Genomic DNA, 15,621 nt, shown 5'->3' with positions numbered 1-15,621 from the left:
TAGACCCATTCTCTCCCTGTCAATCCCATTAGCTACCAGTGGCACCATCCCAGCTGTGCAACCCAGGACGTGTCTCTAACGAGCTCCATTAGCCATATTACCTGCATCCCACAGGCTCAGGGGTCACGGGGTCAACAGTAGGCCAAACGTGGAGATTAAATTACCCCTGAGGGAGGCAGGGCTGGTGTCTGCGGTGGTCACAGCCTCCCCACCACAAACAGAGATTTGAGAGTAGTAGGTGGGCTGGCATTTACCGTGTCCTTTTCCAGTTCACTCCCTCTGATCTCATTTCCAACCACACACAGCTCAGTAAGACTCAGATCTCCGTCTTAAAAGCATAACTGGCAATCTAGCGACTGCATTACTCGAGAAGTCAATTAAAGAAACAGGAAAACAATATGTGAAAGAGATAACTCTTGGTGAATGTACTGAATAACTGAATAAGTGGTCCCACAGAGTTACAGCTAATGGCGAGGCAGGGGTACGGACTTGTCTGTCAAAGTCGTCTGTTCATTCTTTTGTTTCCTTTTCAACTGAAGAGGAAAATATTTTAAACACCAAGTCGAATGACTGTTTAATGAGAAAGGGTTCTGCAAACTCAGCGGTGCAGCTCTACAGAGCTTCTCAGCCTCTTTTATTTCATTAGTTGTCTTGGGTTCGTGACTGCTACAGTTAATTAAACATGATTTTTGAAGATTCAGAGAGCTGTCAGACACCCATTGTACTCTTTCATCGAGGAGCAGCTGGAAAACGTTTGCATGTAACAACTGACAAAGCAGCAAGCTCAAAAATACAGACTCTTAAAAGCTTGTAGAGACCAAACCAGAGCTAAAAGACGAGAGAACACCGGATTTAAATAGTCAGAAGGTGCAAGTTTTATCAGATCTGTTCTTCACTTGCTAGTGATGCTGCTCAGTTCCTGTTTGCAGCTAACAACACTAGATCTGCTTGCTCTGCCATCTAACACTGATTTCCCTGCGTTGTCTCCTCTCCTGCTGCTTTGAACAGTTCTCTCAGAAAGATGCTCGAGGTCCTGGAAGCTCGTTCTTCTCCAGATTCTATTCCATCCACAAAGCAAAACAAAAAAAAAGGACAAGATATTGTTTCTTGTGGGGAAACAACTCCATGTTGAACCCACAATTATTGTCATCAGCAGTTTGGTTGGAGACTATTTCCTGTAGGAGGTGGCCAATCAGGCCAAAAGGCAGAGTTTCAATATTTAGCTCCAAGTTGTTTCTGTCGTTTCTAGGTCTGAACAACAATGAAATGAATGCCAACTCTCTCTTTGTTTAATCAACTAACTGTCAATGACAACAGATGGAACCCCATTTGAAATATGCATGGTAATACTTGCTTCTATTGCCTTTGCCGAAAGTGTCAATAGCAGAAAAAAAAAACATTATTATCGGACAAAGAGGAAAATCCAGATGCAGCATCATCTGTGTGGGAAGCCCTGTCGAGCACCGGGGAACTCCGGGAGAGCTCTGGGCTCAGCCAACAGTGATTCACTGTGAAGACAGGTACTGTAACATCTCCCACAGACACACACATAGCAAGCAACTACACACACACACAAAGAAACAATTGCACAGCAGCACACATAATCATATCCGGTTGAGTCATCCCAAAGGAATTCACAACTACCTCACTAACACTGCAACAGAGAGCGCCGAGCCGGGTCTTTGTCTTTCAGACGCAGCCTGAGGCGCTGGCTCCTGGATGTGTTACTCTGAGCTGAGGAGAAGCTTCTCCAAACTCCACTGCTCATTAAGCTTCCTTACAGAGCCTGGTGGTAAAGACAAATGCTTCACTACCCCTGATAAAACACATAATCAGGGGGTTTACTGACTTTCTAAATGAAGGTCATCTTGATGCCCTCTTTGCAAGTGCTACTTCATCTCCTGGAGTCGGTTCACTTGTTCCCAAACTCGTCTTTAAAAAAGGTTTATTCATTTAATTTATTAATTTAAGTGGTTACAGATTTGATGAATGGTTCAGGTCAATGCAGAGTCACGTGCTGGTTCTTTTCACATCGACGTATCAAAGCACCAGTTCAGGCAAATGCTGAGGTTTCCTGTTGCATCAACTGAAGACACCTGTTAAATTTGGACCAGAGGCCAAGATGCAAGAATTAGATGAATAACTTTACGTGTACAAAAGGTCTGAAACTCACCCAAACGTACAGGATCTGTTCCCCATCCTGTTAAAACTGAAACTGTTTTTTGCATATCACGCTGGTGCATTTTGACTCATCCCACTGCAGCTCGTTGCGTTTTAATTTACTTACTGATGACCACAATAACCCGAGTAACCTTCTCATTGTTGCAAAAGGAGGATGCATGAATGGACATTTCCCTTTTCAACCGTTTTCAAAATGTCCCCTTGCAAACCATTAAAAAGCTCAAATCATGAGAAACGCTTCCCCCCCCCACCTGCCGTGCTCTGCGCAGCATGCACTTTAACTTAATGATAATGCACTGGAGCACAAACTGGGATCAATGCCAACGCTTAAACTTTTATTGTTATTACGTTCGGCCACAGTTAACTAGCAGGGAAGCACATCCCCTCCGTGTGAGTGCTACACTCTCACCGTGAGCCTCAGTGGGATGCAGGTCACACAACTTTACACCCAACGTCAACACCCACTCCGAGTGTCAAACTAATCCGAGGATATTAAACGCGTAAAGAGGAAGGAGCCACTGAAAGACAAAACTCCGCTCTGGAAGCCATCAATCACCGCGGAGCCGCTGATGAGAATTTTTGGTCCAGAGAAAATAATCGCTCTGCTCCACCCTCCTCTTCATTTGGCCGAGGCCCTGCCGCCGTGTTCCGAGCGTTAGAGCACCGGCGCCCTGACCTTTTTCCTTATCATAAATCACGCACCCACTGTTCTGCTGCCAGGTTTTTGTTTAACCCAATTTGTCACTGAGAACACCCCCCATCCCCCCCCCTTCCACCAGCGGTGCAGATTCCCTCTGTGGGACTGGAAGAACGGGATTAGTGGGTGGATCAAAGCATGCCACCCAGACCCCTCTCTGGCCCTCTGATCATGGATGTCAGTAGCTTCTGGACCTGATCAGACAAGGCTACCAGTGCTCACTGGGCATAGGGGGGGGGGGGTGTCGAACACTAAATAAATTACCATCCTAGAGTTTGATATGTTGTCATTTTCAGACAATGCCTGGAAAATAAGTCTGGACATTTCCCTGAGTTTGCATTTCTCATATGAGGAAGGCAGCAGGAGATTTTCTGATCAGACGCGTCCACGACAAAAAGGAACATGTGTGGAAGGCAGGGGGAAGGCGTGGTGCCCGGGTGGAGCAGCAGGAGGCCGGACAGCACTGCAGGAAACACAGGATTTTAGTTTACAGCTCATCACCACCTGCGTCTGACTGTGGATCCGGGAATCGCGTTGTCTTCTTAATGTTCGTCTCTAACTGTTCTGTGATCAGTCTTTATTTTTTGGTTCTGGGAAATTTGGATTCTTCCAGGTTTTTGCATATAATAATTTCTGGAGATTTTCCTGATGTAGTCTCACACGGGTTTGACTCAAAACCTTTTCCAGATACAGTTGTGTTCAGACAAAACAACTTAAGGAAAACGTCTGGAGTTCAGTGGATGATTAAAAGCAGCTACAATCGTACAACACCATGAAAAACGCTCTCTTCTGAGGAACCAGAGCCACTTTGTTTAACACTGGTTCTTAAATGACTTCAAAAGATTGATTCATATTCAAAATTGTCAAATAAAACTCGCTCAAATATTTGTTTCTACTTATCATTTCTGGAAACATGAAAGATCCAGATCCCAAACACACTGAGAGCCTCAGACTCGGCCTCAGAACATCAGACTCACGTGTTGCCAGTTGTCGATTCAGTCTCTGCGGTCACGACAATTGAGGATAAACGAAACAAGTCTGCATGCAGGCGACTGGGATTCACTCCCCACGCCAATTCCCTGACTTCTCCCAGTACACTAATGGTGGCTCAGTGGCTCTCCAGCAGCAGACTTCAGGCTGAATAAAAGTCAATAGTGGAAACCCGCCACAGCGCACTTCTACTTCTGCCGCTGCGGTTGTGCAAACTTCCTGCGGCACCCGGCGTTTCCTCGTACTGGTTTTGTAAAAACACCAGTGAGCCGAGGTGGCGAGGGGAGCTTTCCAGAAGCGCAGGCCTGGGACAACTGGGAAAATCCAAAAACCTCTAATCGCACACCACAGTGTCAGATGTAGGTTTCACTGGAGTCTAATTATACACACAGGCAGGTTTTCATCTGTTCACCCTGTGACAGGAAAAAGAAATTTAAACAGGAGGCAACTAATGAAGCCACCCCTGACTGAGTGTCAAGCCATCCTTCCATGACCCTTGAGCACTGATTTCAAGGCACTTTCATCTGTTCACCCAGCTCTGTATTGATCTGCCACACCCACCTGGTGCTCCAAAGGTCAAAGGTCAATGGAACTGTCTTTCACTGCCCCCCCCTGCACTTCGGAGTAGACGTACAGAACCCACTTAACACCCTTTCATTTTAAGTAAAAGTGATGATGCTGTAGCCGTCTCTGAAAAGCCATTGCAAGGAGAGGTGTTAAAACATCAAATTCCATGTGACCTCTGCAGAAGACAGAAGAGAAATGAAATGTTGAGGCATCACACTTGTAGGTCTGGAAGGTTCAGAACCCACAACCTGTGTGCAGAGGTTTATTCTCACAGGGTGTTTGCAGCCATGGTTCTTTAACCACTGACAGACCACTGACAGGAGATCTGTGGACCGGGGGGGCCAAGATCTGGGCTCCTTGTGACAGGAGGGTTCCTGCGTCAAAATCTGAGGAGCAACTGAAACATGGCAACACCTCCACGCATCCACACGGCAGGTGGAAATCAAACCCCGTCATCTGGACACTCACCTGGGACATCTGGGGTCTGAAGTTGATCTCCTTCAGGTCCACTGACCCCGGCGAGAGGTTGTGCAACATCTGGCACAGGAGCACCCCGTCTCGCAGGGCCTGTGCCAGGTCGAAGACGGCCGCCGAGGGCCACACGACCCGGTGGTTCGGGGGCAGGACCTTGCAGTCTATCAGCCAGCGGCCGCATTGTCTCCACTCCTCCATGGCTGCTCCGGGGGGGCTCCTCGCACAGTAACCGGGTCCAGGAGCTGGTTCGCAGCGGGGCTGAGGGCGGCGGTTCGCGGCGTCAGAGCAGGCTGTGGGGTCGATTCCCTCTCAGCTCCGGGTGTCCTCAATCATTCACAATCAGCTCGGTATAACCAGGCGGGTTCACAACTCGGGACTAATGGCAGCAGGACGGTGAGACGTGTCCCCGCTCCACACGCATGTCCTCAGCTCTCCCGTCCCCTCGGCGTGACTCGGGTGGAAACACGGTTCAGCAGTCGGGAGCGTGACCGGAACACGGAGACGAGCTCCGGGGACCTTCTTCATCCTCAAAAAGTTTCCCCAGCATATCCACAAAAAAGGCGAAGGGTGGCGGCGGCGGCGGGTTGAACAGCTGGACGCAGCGGGTTGTCATGAACCGACTTCCCCGGTGTCTCACATTTCAGTGAACCGACACAAACACGATGTGAGGGAGACACAAACACACAAAACAGCCTCTCAAGTCCGGTTCAATTGTACAAGTCCACGCTCCCCGACGGCAGCGTGCGGTTCCCTCGCGTCCAAAAAACAAGAAGTTGCGGTAATTTCCAGATTAAACGCAGGAACCGTGAGTCCGCGGCGGCTGGAGAATCACCCGCTCCCCGCAGCAGCGGCTCCACATCGCCCAGCGTGTCGCGGAAACATGCCCGGAGGAAACACGGGGGTGGAGGGAGGGAGGGAGGGAGTGTGGGGGGGAGAGGCAGCGGTTATAACGTTGGTTATTCTCCGATGGATGTTCCCGTTGCTTCGCGCCTTTTACGCACGCCCCACGAACAGCGTTACGCGCACACACGGTTCTGCTTCCCTGTGATTTCTCGTCCTCCTCTCCTCGTTTCCCGTTTCGGTCGGAGATGTTCAGCGGGTTCCCCCGGTGTTCCAGCTCCAGCTCCGGAGCCCCGTGCGTAAACAACAACAACAAAACCTTGTTGGGGGGGTGTAGGGGGGACCCCAGTCCGTTCGTCGGTGTTCGGTGCGGCTCCCGAAGCTCGAACACGCGCTCGCACGTGCAGGTTTGTCGCGCGTAAAGGTGGAAACTTGGGTCTCGAGTCTCCGGCACTTTGTTGAAGTGGCTCCGCGGTTCCAGGGAGTAGTTTGTTTGACCAGGAGGAGAGGATGCGCCCTCTGATGGACTAAACGCATACTGCACAGGCTACAGGGGCATTAAAGGGCCAGTTCCAACTAATAACACTAATATTAATAATAATACACTTTATTTATATGGACTGGCATCTTTCAGAACACAGCTGCAAGGTGCTGCACATTGAATAGTGGAATGAAAACCATAGGAAAATGACTTGGTTGATGGGGGTAGGAGGCTGAACTCTTTATTTTACTTCTTCAATGTTCTTTTTTCATTAGAAATGGCAGCTCCAACCAGTCTGCCCAGTCTCCTGTGTTCACCTGACCAATTCTCCCCAATCTGTCCCAGCAGGTGCACAAACCAGTCTGGCAAACAGCAACAATCCCACCAGAGTCAAACACTGAGATCACATCTCCTGACCTGTATCTATGTGATTCTACTGTACCACTGTCACGTGATTGGCTGCTTGAATAATAACTGCATTAATTAGCAAGTGTTCCTAATAAAGTGCAGCAACTCAAACCAGCACGTCAGCTGTGGTATGAGCTGCCCCCATTACTCTGCATCCGAGAAATGTGACCGTCTTGTTACGACTTGTCTCCTCATACCTGTGGAGTTTTTTCGGTGTTGCCATAAAACTGTTCAAACGGAGCCTGTCGGTTTTGGCACAGACACATAAGTCGGAGGAGGATGCTGTGGGTTTTAGTTTGTTAAACTTCTTGAATTTGACACTTCCTCTTCCTGCTTTCCCATCACCTGTCCCTGTTAATGAGATAATCAGAAATTTATCACCCGATTATCACAAACATCAACCAGCCACCTGCTCCTTGTGAGAACCTCTCGGTCACGTCTCATTACTTTTTAAAGTCGGTCTTCACCTCCACACTTCAACAGGGACATAATTCATTCAGGTAATTTGTCTCCAGGCGGAAAACAGAGCAGCCGAGCAGAGTGTGATGTGTTGTTTAACCTGAAGAGAGGATTTTAACATCTCAAATCTTCAAGCTCCTCAATTTGTAATGTGACAGAATCGTCAGTGAGATGAATTCAAATCACTTCTCCTTCCAGTTGTGTTAATAAATAAGATCCAACTTGACTTGTGGTGACGTTTCTGGACTTTCCAACCTTTTCTTTAACTCTGACACTATGATAATATCTTTATAAATAATGCACCGGGCTGCTGTCCCCTGCATTTTGCATTTCATGCTGTCCAAATAGTTTGAGTTGGCCAACCTGGGATCACTTAACCTTTAAAGACCTTCTGAAAAACCCCATCAGCCTGAAATGTGGCATATACATCTTTGTGGGGCCTTTTCTCCACAGGGAAGCCTGTTGCCACCCACACACACACACACACACACACACACATGCACACAAATGCTAACACACACACAATTGCATCAGAGAAGGAAGTTGAGGTCTTGGAAAGTAGGTTTGCTCTATTTGATTCAAAAAAGAGAACAGCATTTGTTCTCTTTTTTGAATCAAACACCTAAATGGTGTCTACACATGATGCTCTGCAGCCTGAACAATTAAAAATGTAATAAATTCATGTTGCTACAAACTGATCATATGAAATAAGAGGAGAGAACAGTTGTATTAGCAGCTTGTTTGCAATTAAAATTCCTAATATGTCACATTAGAATAAATCGTTAACTTAACAGAAGTGCATACATGTGCACTTCACTCTCACACCTTGATTCCAATTGACACTGTGAGACCACATTCATTGAGTTTGTATTTTTTAACCCCCCCGCAAGTGGTCGTCCACAGGGTGCTGAAGAGAAAATGAAAACCAAAGATCCATTAATCAAAGTAAAGCCAGTCTGTCATGTGTCTGGAAAGAACTGCATGCATGTTTGTGTGCGTGTGCATGTGTGTGTTTGTGTGTGTGTGTGGTGTTTTTAACATGGGATTCATGATCTGTGAGTGATGGCCAGAAGTGGCAGAAATGACTGGTTGCCATTGAAGTTGCGGCATTGATCCATCAAGGCCCAAGGTTGTGTGTGTGTGTGTGTGTATGGGGGGGGGGGGGGGGGGGGGCATGTTCCATGTGCTGCGATGGTGCTGCAGGTCCCAAAGAGCACGTCTCCCTGCAAGGACATCAAGAGGCCATCGGAGCATTATTAATAAACAGAAATTCAGCAGCAACTCACAATTGATCCATGTTGGACATATACTTCACAGCTGTCCCACACGAATTACTTAATCATTTTCTGTTTTATTCTATTATTAAAAAGTCATAATTGATTAAAATCCTTTGAATTCATAAGCATAAATAAGAAATGCATCCATCATTAGCTCAACAAGCCACTGCAGGATTTTGTCAAAACAGAAGCTGCACTATATGAGAACTGAACATCCCAGGATGGTGCATGATGGCCCCCTCCTGGCTGATTGCCAAACTGCACGCAGTCACAAACGGGCAGCTGGTTCCCCGTGTTGTCAGCTCCAGTGTCTCCACGTCCACGTTGAAAGGAGCAAGTCCCTGAGATCCAGTGGAGCGTGAGCTGGTGGAGGCAGCAGGTGTGGAACCAGCTCTTTGGGCACGTGCCAGTCCCTGCAGGGCAGCTGGCAGGGCAGCTGGCAGTGGAGTCATCGTATACCGTCACCGCTCGGCTGTTTACCGAAGATAACAACGCTAAAGGAGTTTTACTATTTCTATGATGAATTTATTTTGACTATTTCGATTCATAGAAAGAATTTGATCAAACAATTTCGTAAATTCTGGATTCAAAAGGAACCAAATCACAAATCCCCTTTATAGATCTGCACCAAGTTGCACATTCATAAACATCAAACCCGATTGTTTTTCATCAAGATCCATGAAGTATTCTGAGAAATCAATATTAGAAAATGCTTTATCTTGCAATGTTGCCGGCCCCTGATCCAGATCTGCCCCAAAACTCAATGGGTGCTTCTCTGACTCACTACCCATTCTTCCAAGTTGTGCAGTAAATTGTTGCATATCGTTTTTTAAGCAATTCTGCAAACTAACAGTCAAACTCAGATTAAACATAACCAAGAAAGTCGTTTCTGACATATTCTTTTAACCTTGTTACTCCAGGCTCCTCCTACAGGGTTGAAATATTGCTGATTGGTCACAACAGTTGCACACGATTGTTCTAATTTCATCACTTTGCGGCACATCTATATATCTGAGCTGTGTGTCTTTATCAGTTCAGTTCCTCCCTCACACTGGTTCCATACTGAACCGTTCTCCACCGAGATAACACATTTGCTTCCTCAGGCTGTTAAAGTATCTGCAGGTCAAGATGATCTTTCCTTCCTGGCTGCATGACAGACCCGAGGAATTCTATTGTTGCTTCGATAAGAATCCCAGCCCAGTTAGCCAGCCAATCACAGCCAGTCCCCCCCCCCCCCCTCCCTCAGTGAGGAACCTTGTTAAGACAGAACAACAGCAGAAAAACCCCTTTAATTAAACAGTTTGGACAGAACAGATGACAGGAGCATGATGTTTGTTGAAATCCAGTTCACAGGATGTACGCTGCCAGGCTCTCTTGTGGTTCATAGCGTCGGATGAGAAATGCCAGTGAAGAGTATTTGATACATAATTACAGAGAACGAGAAAAGCCCACACTGACCCCGAAAAAAAACAACGAAGAGGGAAGTTTAAATTTCCAACACGGTGACCATGAAACAAATACAAAAATAAAGGTGTTCAACACTTTTGAGGGACTCTCATTTGGTCGCAGAAGAAGTAATAAATAAAGAGTTCAGCTGTCAGGAGTCGCTGCTGTCGGAGGTGGAGCCGCTGGAGCTGCTGGAGCCGGAGTCTGAAGAACTGCTGCTGCCGACGTGGTGAGACGCAGCTCGACCGCTTTTCTCTGCAAGGAACAAGGACCAACAGCGATTAATGCCAAATGGATCCTGGCATTTTAATTCATTTGAAAACAACTCAGCTCAAATGTCCAGAGGGAGGGAGGGCGGTGGAAAAGGCTTTTACACTTACTTTGAAACTTCTTAAACTTCTGGTACAGGCAGGACTTGACGAAGCACTCCAGCTTCCGCAGAGTGGACGGCTTCAGCACCTCGAAGTCGATCTCGATCTCGTACGGGTTGGCATCGCACATCGAGGGCTCTCGGCTCTGAATGATGTGCACCACCCGGGCCAGCTTGGTTCCCGGCAACCGGTTGATGTCCAGGCTCAGCTGGTGCTTCTCGTCGTACGTCATCGGCAGAGACTCCTCGTCCGAGTCGCAGTCTTTGTTTCCCTTCCACAAGTGTCTGAGGGTCAAGAGAAAGCAGAGGAGGTCACCACGGAGCCAACTGAGATGTAAACAAAGCTCTTAGGAATTGCAACATGTCAAACCTGGAGCTGGAATGTGAAGCACTCTTGGAATGTGCACTCCCTTTATTCCCCCTGCTGTCCTTTTCATTGTTTCTCTCTGTTTTATTCTTTGGTTTAATCACAGGCACCTCAGAGAAGGCAGCGAGCTGGTCATGTACAGCTTTGAGCTGAAGAGTCAACAGAAGAGAGTCACTGTGGTGCCATGTGATAATATTCAAATGAAAGTGCCAGGAAAAGTAAATACTAAAGCTGTAAACAAGGAACTTGGAGGGAAAGCAAGACGAGGAACTAGATTATTCTGTAAATTATTCTTATGAAACATAACAGGCAGGTGAAAACATAACCTCCTTGTTTCAGGTAATAGGTTCTTATTGAGTGATTCACTGGATACTAGCTCCAGTTGACAAATTACTTTACCAATCTACTGGTATTCTTTATGTTTCCATTTCTGACTGCAGTGGATTCAAGAGCCAGAAAGTAAACAGCGGTGGAAATAGTTTAGTAATGGTTCTGGCAGAGTGCAGAGCTAATGATTGTTGTGGTAGGAGTTTAACTCTCAATACACACAAACTTCTACTTGATCACGTGATCTCAGTGTGTTGACATGCAGAATGCTGAACCACTAAGTGGCCAACCTGAAGCAGCTAGATGCAGAACATGAGGAGACTTATCGAATGTGGAATTAAAGCAAACCCTTTTAACGGTTTGGTTTGTGTTGAGCTTTGAACTCATTCAAACAGTAGAGTTTACAGGTGAAAAGCCTTTGTGGTGCAGAGGTGTGTGCAGGAACCCACCTGTTCTGCCCCCACTTGCTCCTGCAGCTCGGCGAGTCTTGTGGCGCGCTCCTCCTCAGAGTCTGACGTGTCCTTGCTCGAGGAAGGGTTTCCACTGCTCTGACTTAAACCGGCGTTCTTAGTGGACCTGGCGCTCGCCGCTGAAATCAACTCCACGGTTTCGTCCGGCATCTTAGCAAACCTCGTCTCGAACAGGTCCTGGAGGAAGAGGAAATGAATGAAGAGTAAACCCGACTCTACAGAACCAGGACAAATATTTTAAACACTTTATTATTAGGTATCAGAAACACACCTGAAGTTTTTTGGCCCTGGCGACCACTTCATGATCGGGGGGGTTGTATTTGTAGCAGTTAGAAAATATTAACCTGACATCGGCAGCGAAACCTCGAGCATCCTGGTACTCTCCTCCATCCACTTTTTTCTGCAAAATAAAATCTCAGGGTTAGCAAAGAGGTTCAAATTAAGTGAAGGACAGACAGAATGTGCCTGTAGGATGAAGACATTAGTGTGTGTGTGTGTGTGTGTTTGTGTGTGTGTACTTTAACAGTGCTGAGGTCCATGGGGTGCTTGATGATATCGTGGTAGTCGTCCAGCTGCAGAGCTTCGGCGTCCACAGGTTTGTAGAAAGGCCAGGCGAAGGCCGCGTGTTTTTTCGAGAGCATTTCCTTCAGGATATCGCTGCAATACTTGAGGTGTTTGCCCGATTGCTCACTTTGCTGCTGCTCCTTTTCATCCAAGTCGCTCTTGGAAGGATTGACATCTTGGCTTTGACGTCGCCTCTTGCTCTCCGATGAATCCCCTGAACTGGTTAAGACCGGTGAGGAGGAATCAGTGGAAGCTGTGTCCTTCCTTTTCAGCCCTATCTTCTTCATTGGAACAGAAAAAAACACAATAAGGGACAAATCTCCTCAAACTCTCAGGGTTTAATTATGATTGCGGGACTCACTTTAGTTGGAGGACCTGTGGGCGTAGATCCATCCTCTCCACCTGTTAACAGGCATGGACAAAGGTTCTACGTCAAAAACAACAACGATACATATACTAGACTAAAGAGTAAAAGGTGATTTTAGAGTTTAAGACACAAATATTAGTTCATTACCTGGGGTGCTTCCTTTTTTGCTCTTCCCTTTGGCTGCGTAAGGTGAGATCTCCAGTTCCGCTTGAGGCATCTGAGCCACTTTCTGCAGGAAGGTCTTCTCCACGGCGAGGGCCATCAGCACTATGTCGTCTGTAGGCTGGAGGACAGGGGAGCAGCTGTGAGGATTCACTTCAAGTGACCAACCAGTTTGATGACTTTCCAGTAATGACGGTGCCTCACCTTGTTATATATGTAGCAGTTGGTGAACATGGTGTTGAAGTCTTCCATACATTCACTTGCACTCGCGTAGTAGTTGTTCTCCAGTCGTTTCTTGATGGTTCCCAGGTCCATGGGAGTTGTTATGATCTTATGATAATCCTGATTAGGGGAAAGAATCAATGTGTCAGATTGATGTTGTCTCAAAACCGGAGGAAATTTATGATTTACAGATAAATTGACTTCAATGAAACAAAAAAATCATCTTACAGATTTTCCAAAAGTAAAGAAACACATATTTTTCACAGTGACAGAGAGTTGATGTATGGGGATTTCTGAGTGAAAACATATATAATAACATCTACTTCAGGCCTTTTCCTGTCGCATGATGTTATAAATGCTGTATATAATATATGTGCTGCTATAAATGCCGCTTCGAATAACATTTACAAACTACTCACTGGAAGTCCAAGAGCGATGGCGTCGACAGGCTGGTAGAAAGGCCATGCAAACTGGTGACGCCACAGGGATTTGACCACTATGTTGTGCATGTACTGCAGCTGGTTGGTCCTCCGGCCGGACTTGTTGGGGTTGATCACCTCGGGAGGCGGAGGGTTCACGGCCTGCGGAGGACCCGGGACTGGGGCTGCTGACATGGCGGCAACAGGCTGTCGAGAGATGTTATCTTCTGTGGATTCTGTAGCTTTCGTCTGTCAACTCGTCAACGGCTTCGGGGGAACATCTGCAAGCTCCGTGCATTGTTTTCATGCCACACTAGGGGGCCTGTTGATATATATGAAAAAAGATTGATAGGTTAGGACAGTGTGGGGGATGGGAGCCTCTGCTGGCAATGTGGTGTAATGCTACTGTGATCGAATCTTGTCAAAATCAAAAATGGAGATATCAGAGTACAATTAATCTCAAAATCTGAGCTGCTGCAGGCTGGAGATTTTTTTATTACAGAATCCTTCTCAATAAAACTTTCAGATTCCTCAAAGGAGTAAATTCATACAAAATAGTAAGTTTAACATGCTGTAATGTTGTGACTTTTCAAATACTAGATGATACTTGCTATTCACCCGCAGTCTGTGAACCCTATCAAACAGGGAGCTACTTTTTAAATACTGAAAATGTTGTGTATATAAATGATTAATGCTTATGTTTATAGACAGGTAGAATGAAAGGTGTTGATCTTTGTAAACATGTTTTAAGAATTTAGTGGCCACGCCCATCTAATGTGACATTAAACAAACAGTGTGGACTAATATACTTGAACAAGTCTGTAAACAAGAGAATCTATAGTTTCAGTGTAACCGCCAGTTCATCTGAGTACTCAGGTAAATATACAAGTTATTGTTCAATCACATGTTTTGTTTTACTTTATTTAACTAGCAAAGGGGAAACCGAAGTGGTGACTTAAGTGTTGGCTCTAGTTGTTCAGTTGCCAATGAGGTTGTGTTTTCTTCTGTTAGTTATAGGAGCACTACACACACACGACTGGACAAATGACCACAAAACTGGTGGAAGGACGAACACTTTAAATTACATTTCGGTGCAGATGCAGGAATGTTATTATTTTATTCTACTTGAACTCCAAAAATTGGCAAAGCTACTTTTCTAGTTTATTCTTATTTTAATGGCAAAGGTTTGCAATACTCTCTATGACTGGATTGGGGGGGGGGGGGGGGCTATCGCTTTAGATATTAAACGCATGAAGCTAATAAATGTAAATGCAAAACAAATAAGACAATAAGTGATCAGATACAGAAAGTAGGTCCCTGTGTTTTTGCAGCACAATTCAATAACAAACACTAACGCACCAGTAAAACGTGCAAAACTCACAACTACGTGACGTTGTTGTCAGCAACTTTTTTTTTTGTTAAGCTAGGGGACAAAGTTCACTTCCGCAGAACCACTTCAAATATACTTTCAAGACGTCGTTACACACGTTGTGCATGTTTTAAAAACGACCCACTGCTAACTACTGGTTTGTTAAACAAGCACTCAGTTTACACACAGATGCAACGCGGGGCAGCTAACCTGTTGCTAACCTGCAGCTAACGTGAGACTCAACCTGCTGCTAACGCTGAAGCTAGGCGGAAAGCTAACCTAGCTTTTAACTTAGCACGGAAACAGTTGCTGGTTTAACTAGGAGTTGAAAGTGAAAGTGAAACGTACGAGAGAAGCCACTGAAGTTTCTTCCTTTGCACCAGCGCTTCCAAACTTAGCCTCTCGAGCAGACCCGGGAGGAAACAGCCCGTGCAGAATCCGCCCTGTTAGCATCACAACACGACAACATACCGTCAGCGCTGGAACCGACGAGTTGTCCCGCCGTAAAGGAGACCCACTGGTCCTCTCCGAGCGACACCGCCCCCTGCCGGGCCGGAGTCTGCGCAGGCACACACCGATGCTGACAAGGAGAGATATTAGCTTAAAAAATGTTAGTGATGAGAACTTTGACATTACAGTAAATATAGAAAATATTCACGGCATTTAATTATTTTATTTTTTTCACATTATTTCTGTATCATATTGTTTTCCTGACATTGAAAAATAGCCAAATCTGATTCAAATATGTTACACGTTAATGTACAATTAATAAACGTGCCAAAGTTCAGCTGAAATATAACTATAGGCATATTAAGCCACTTTCCAGAAGTCTTCCACTAATTTTGATCTTAAGTGACTTTCCCAAAAGTCCCTAACAATAGGACAATTTTGTAAATGAGAAACAAGAGATTTATTTATAGAAGATGTTTGTGTTTTATTCCCTCAGATACCACCAGTTTGATTCTGTCCAATTCACTTGAATCTTATTGGATTTGGCTGAAACACCTTTTACACCTGGAAATCCAAAAGGTCTTTACCCCCTCCCCCCCCAAAACGAGTACAGATTGAAATAATTTTCATTTTTGAGTGAACTCTCCCTTTAATCCTGTGTGCAAACTTTATTCAGCTTGTCCACACAAGATCAATTATCTTGTTCCCACTAGA

At 45.8% G+C, this 15,621-nt stretch overlaps 2 protein-coding genes across 8 annotated transcripts in view; both read right to left on the bottom strand.

The window, feature by feature from the left end:
• Positions 1-6,632, bottom strand: part of vav2 (vav 2 guanine nucleotide exchange factor) — a 164,155-nt gene extending 157,523 nt beyond the window's left edge. The window contains exon 1 of one of the 6 annotated variants that reach the window (XM_062412560.1): positions 4,904-6,632. In XM_062412560.1, the coding sequence (XP_062268544.1) occupies positions 4,904-5,107 (204 nt within the window). In that variant the 5' untranslated portion in view covers positions 5,108-6,632. The remainder of the gene's footprint in view (positions 1-4,903) is intronic. The other 5 variants (XM_062412559.1, XM_062412562.1, XM_062412561.1 and 2 more) reach the window with 5 other exon arrangements.
• Positions 6,633-9,644: 3,012 nt separating this feature from the next.
• Positions 9,645-14,961, bottom strand: LOC133974803 (bromodomain-containing protein 3-like). Of its 2 annotated transcripts, none has more exons than XM_062412567.1 (11): positions 14,806-14,961; positions 13,089-13,410; positions 12,652-12,789; positions 12,433-12,568; positions 12,280-12,320; positions 11,873-12,199; positions 11,626-11,754; positions 11,334-11,531; positions 10,561-10,706; positions 10,201-10,475; positions 9,645-10,075 (listed from the first exon to the last, which is right to left on the bottom strand). In XM_062412567.1, the coding sequence occupies exons 2-11, from the start codon at positions 13,281-13,283 to the stop codon at positions 9,972-9,974; spliced, it is 1,689 nt and encodes a 562-aa protein (XP_062268551.1). In that variant the 5' UTR covers positions 13,284-13,410; positions 14,806-14,961; the 3' UTR covers positions 9,645-9,971. The 2 variants fall into 2 exon arrangements, with proteins under 2 accessions (XP_062268551.1, XP_062268552.1); XM_062412568.1 differs by having other exon boundaries at positions 11,873-12,196.
• Positions 14,962-15,621: the final 660 nt, after the last annotated feature.

This window comes from Platichthys flesus, chromosome 19 (assembly GCF_949316205.1).
Source record: "Platichthys flesus chromosome 19, fPlaFle2.1, whole genome shotgun sequence".
In the NCBI taxonomy this organism is placed as follows: Eukaryota; Metazoa; Chordata; class Actinopteri; order Pleuronectiformes; family Pleuronectidae; genus Platichthys; species Platichthys flesus.
The sequence above is the reverse complement of the archived record's forward strand: the minus strand, read 5'-3'. Positions and strand labels throughout refer to the sequence as shown.

Bases quoted from the DNA above. Each gene is read 5' to 3' on its own strand.
- LOC133974803 (XM_062412567.1), bottom strand. From the start codon at position 13,283: ATGTCAGCAGCCCCAGTCCCGGGTCCTCCGCAGGCCGTGAACCCTCCG. The intron at 12,200-12,279 runs GTGAGTCCCGCA...GTTCCAATGAAG, and splicing joins CCACAGGTCCTCCAACTAAA to AAGATAGGGCTGAAAAGGAA. The intron at 11,532-11,625 runs GTGTGTTTCTGA...CTCTTCCTCCAG, and splicing joins CCAGGGCCAAAAAACTTCAG to GACCTGTTCGAGACGAGGTT.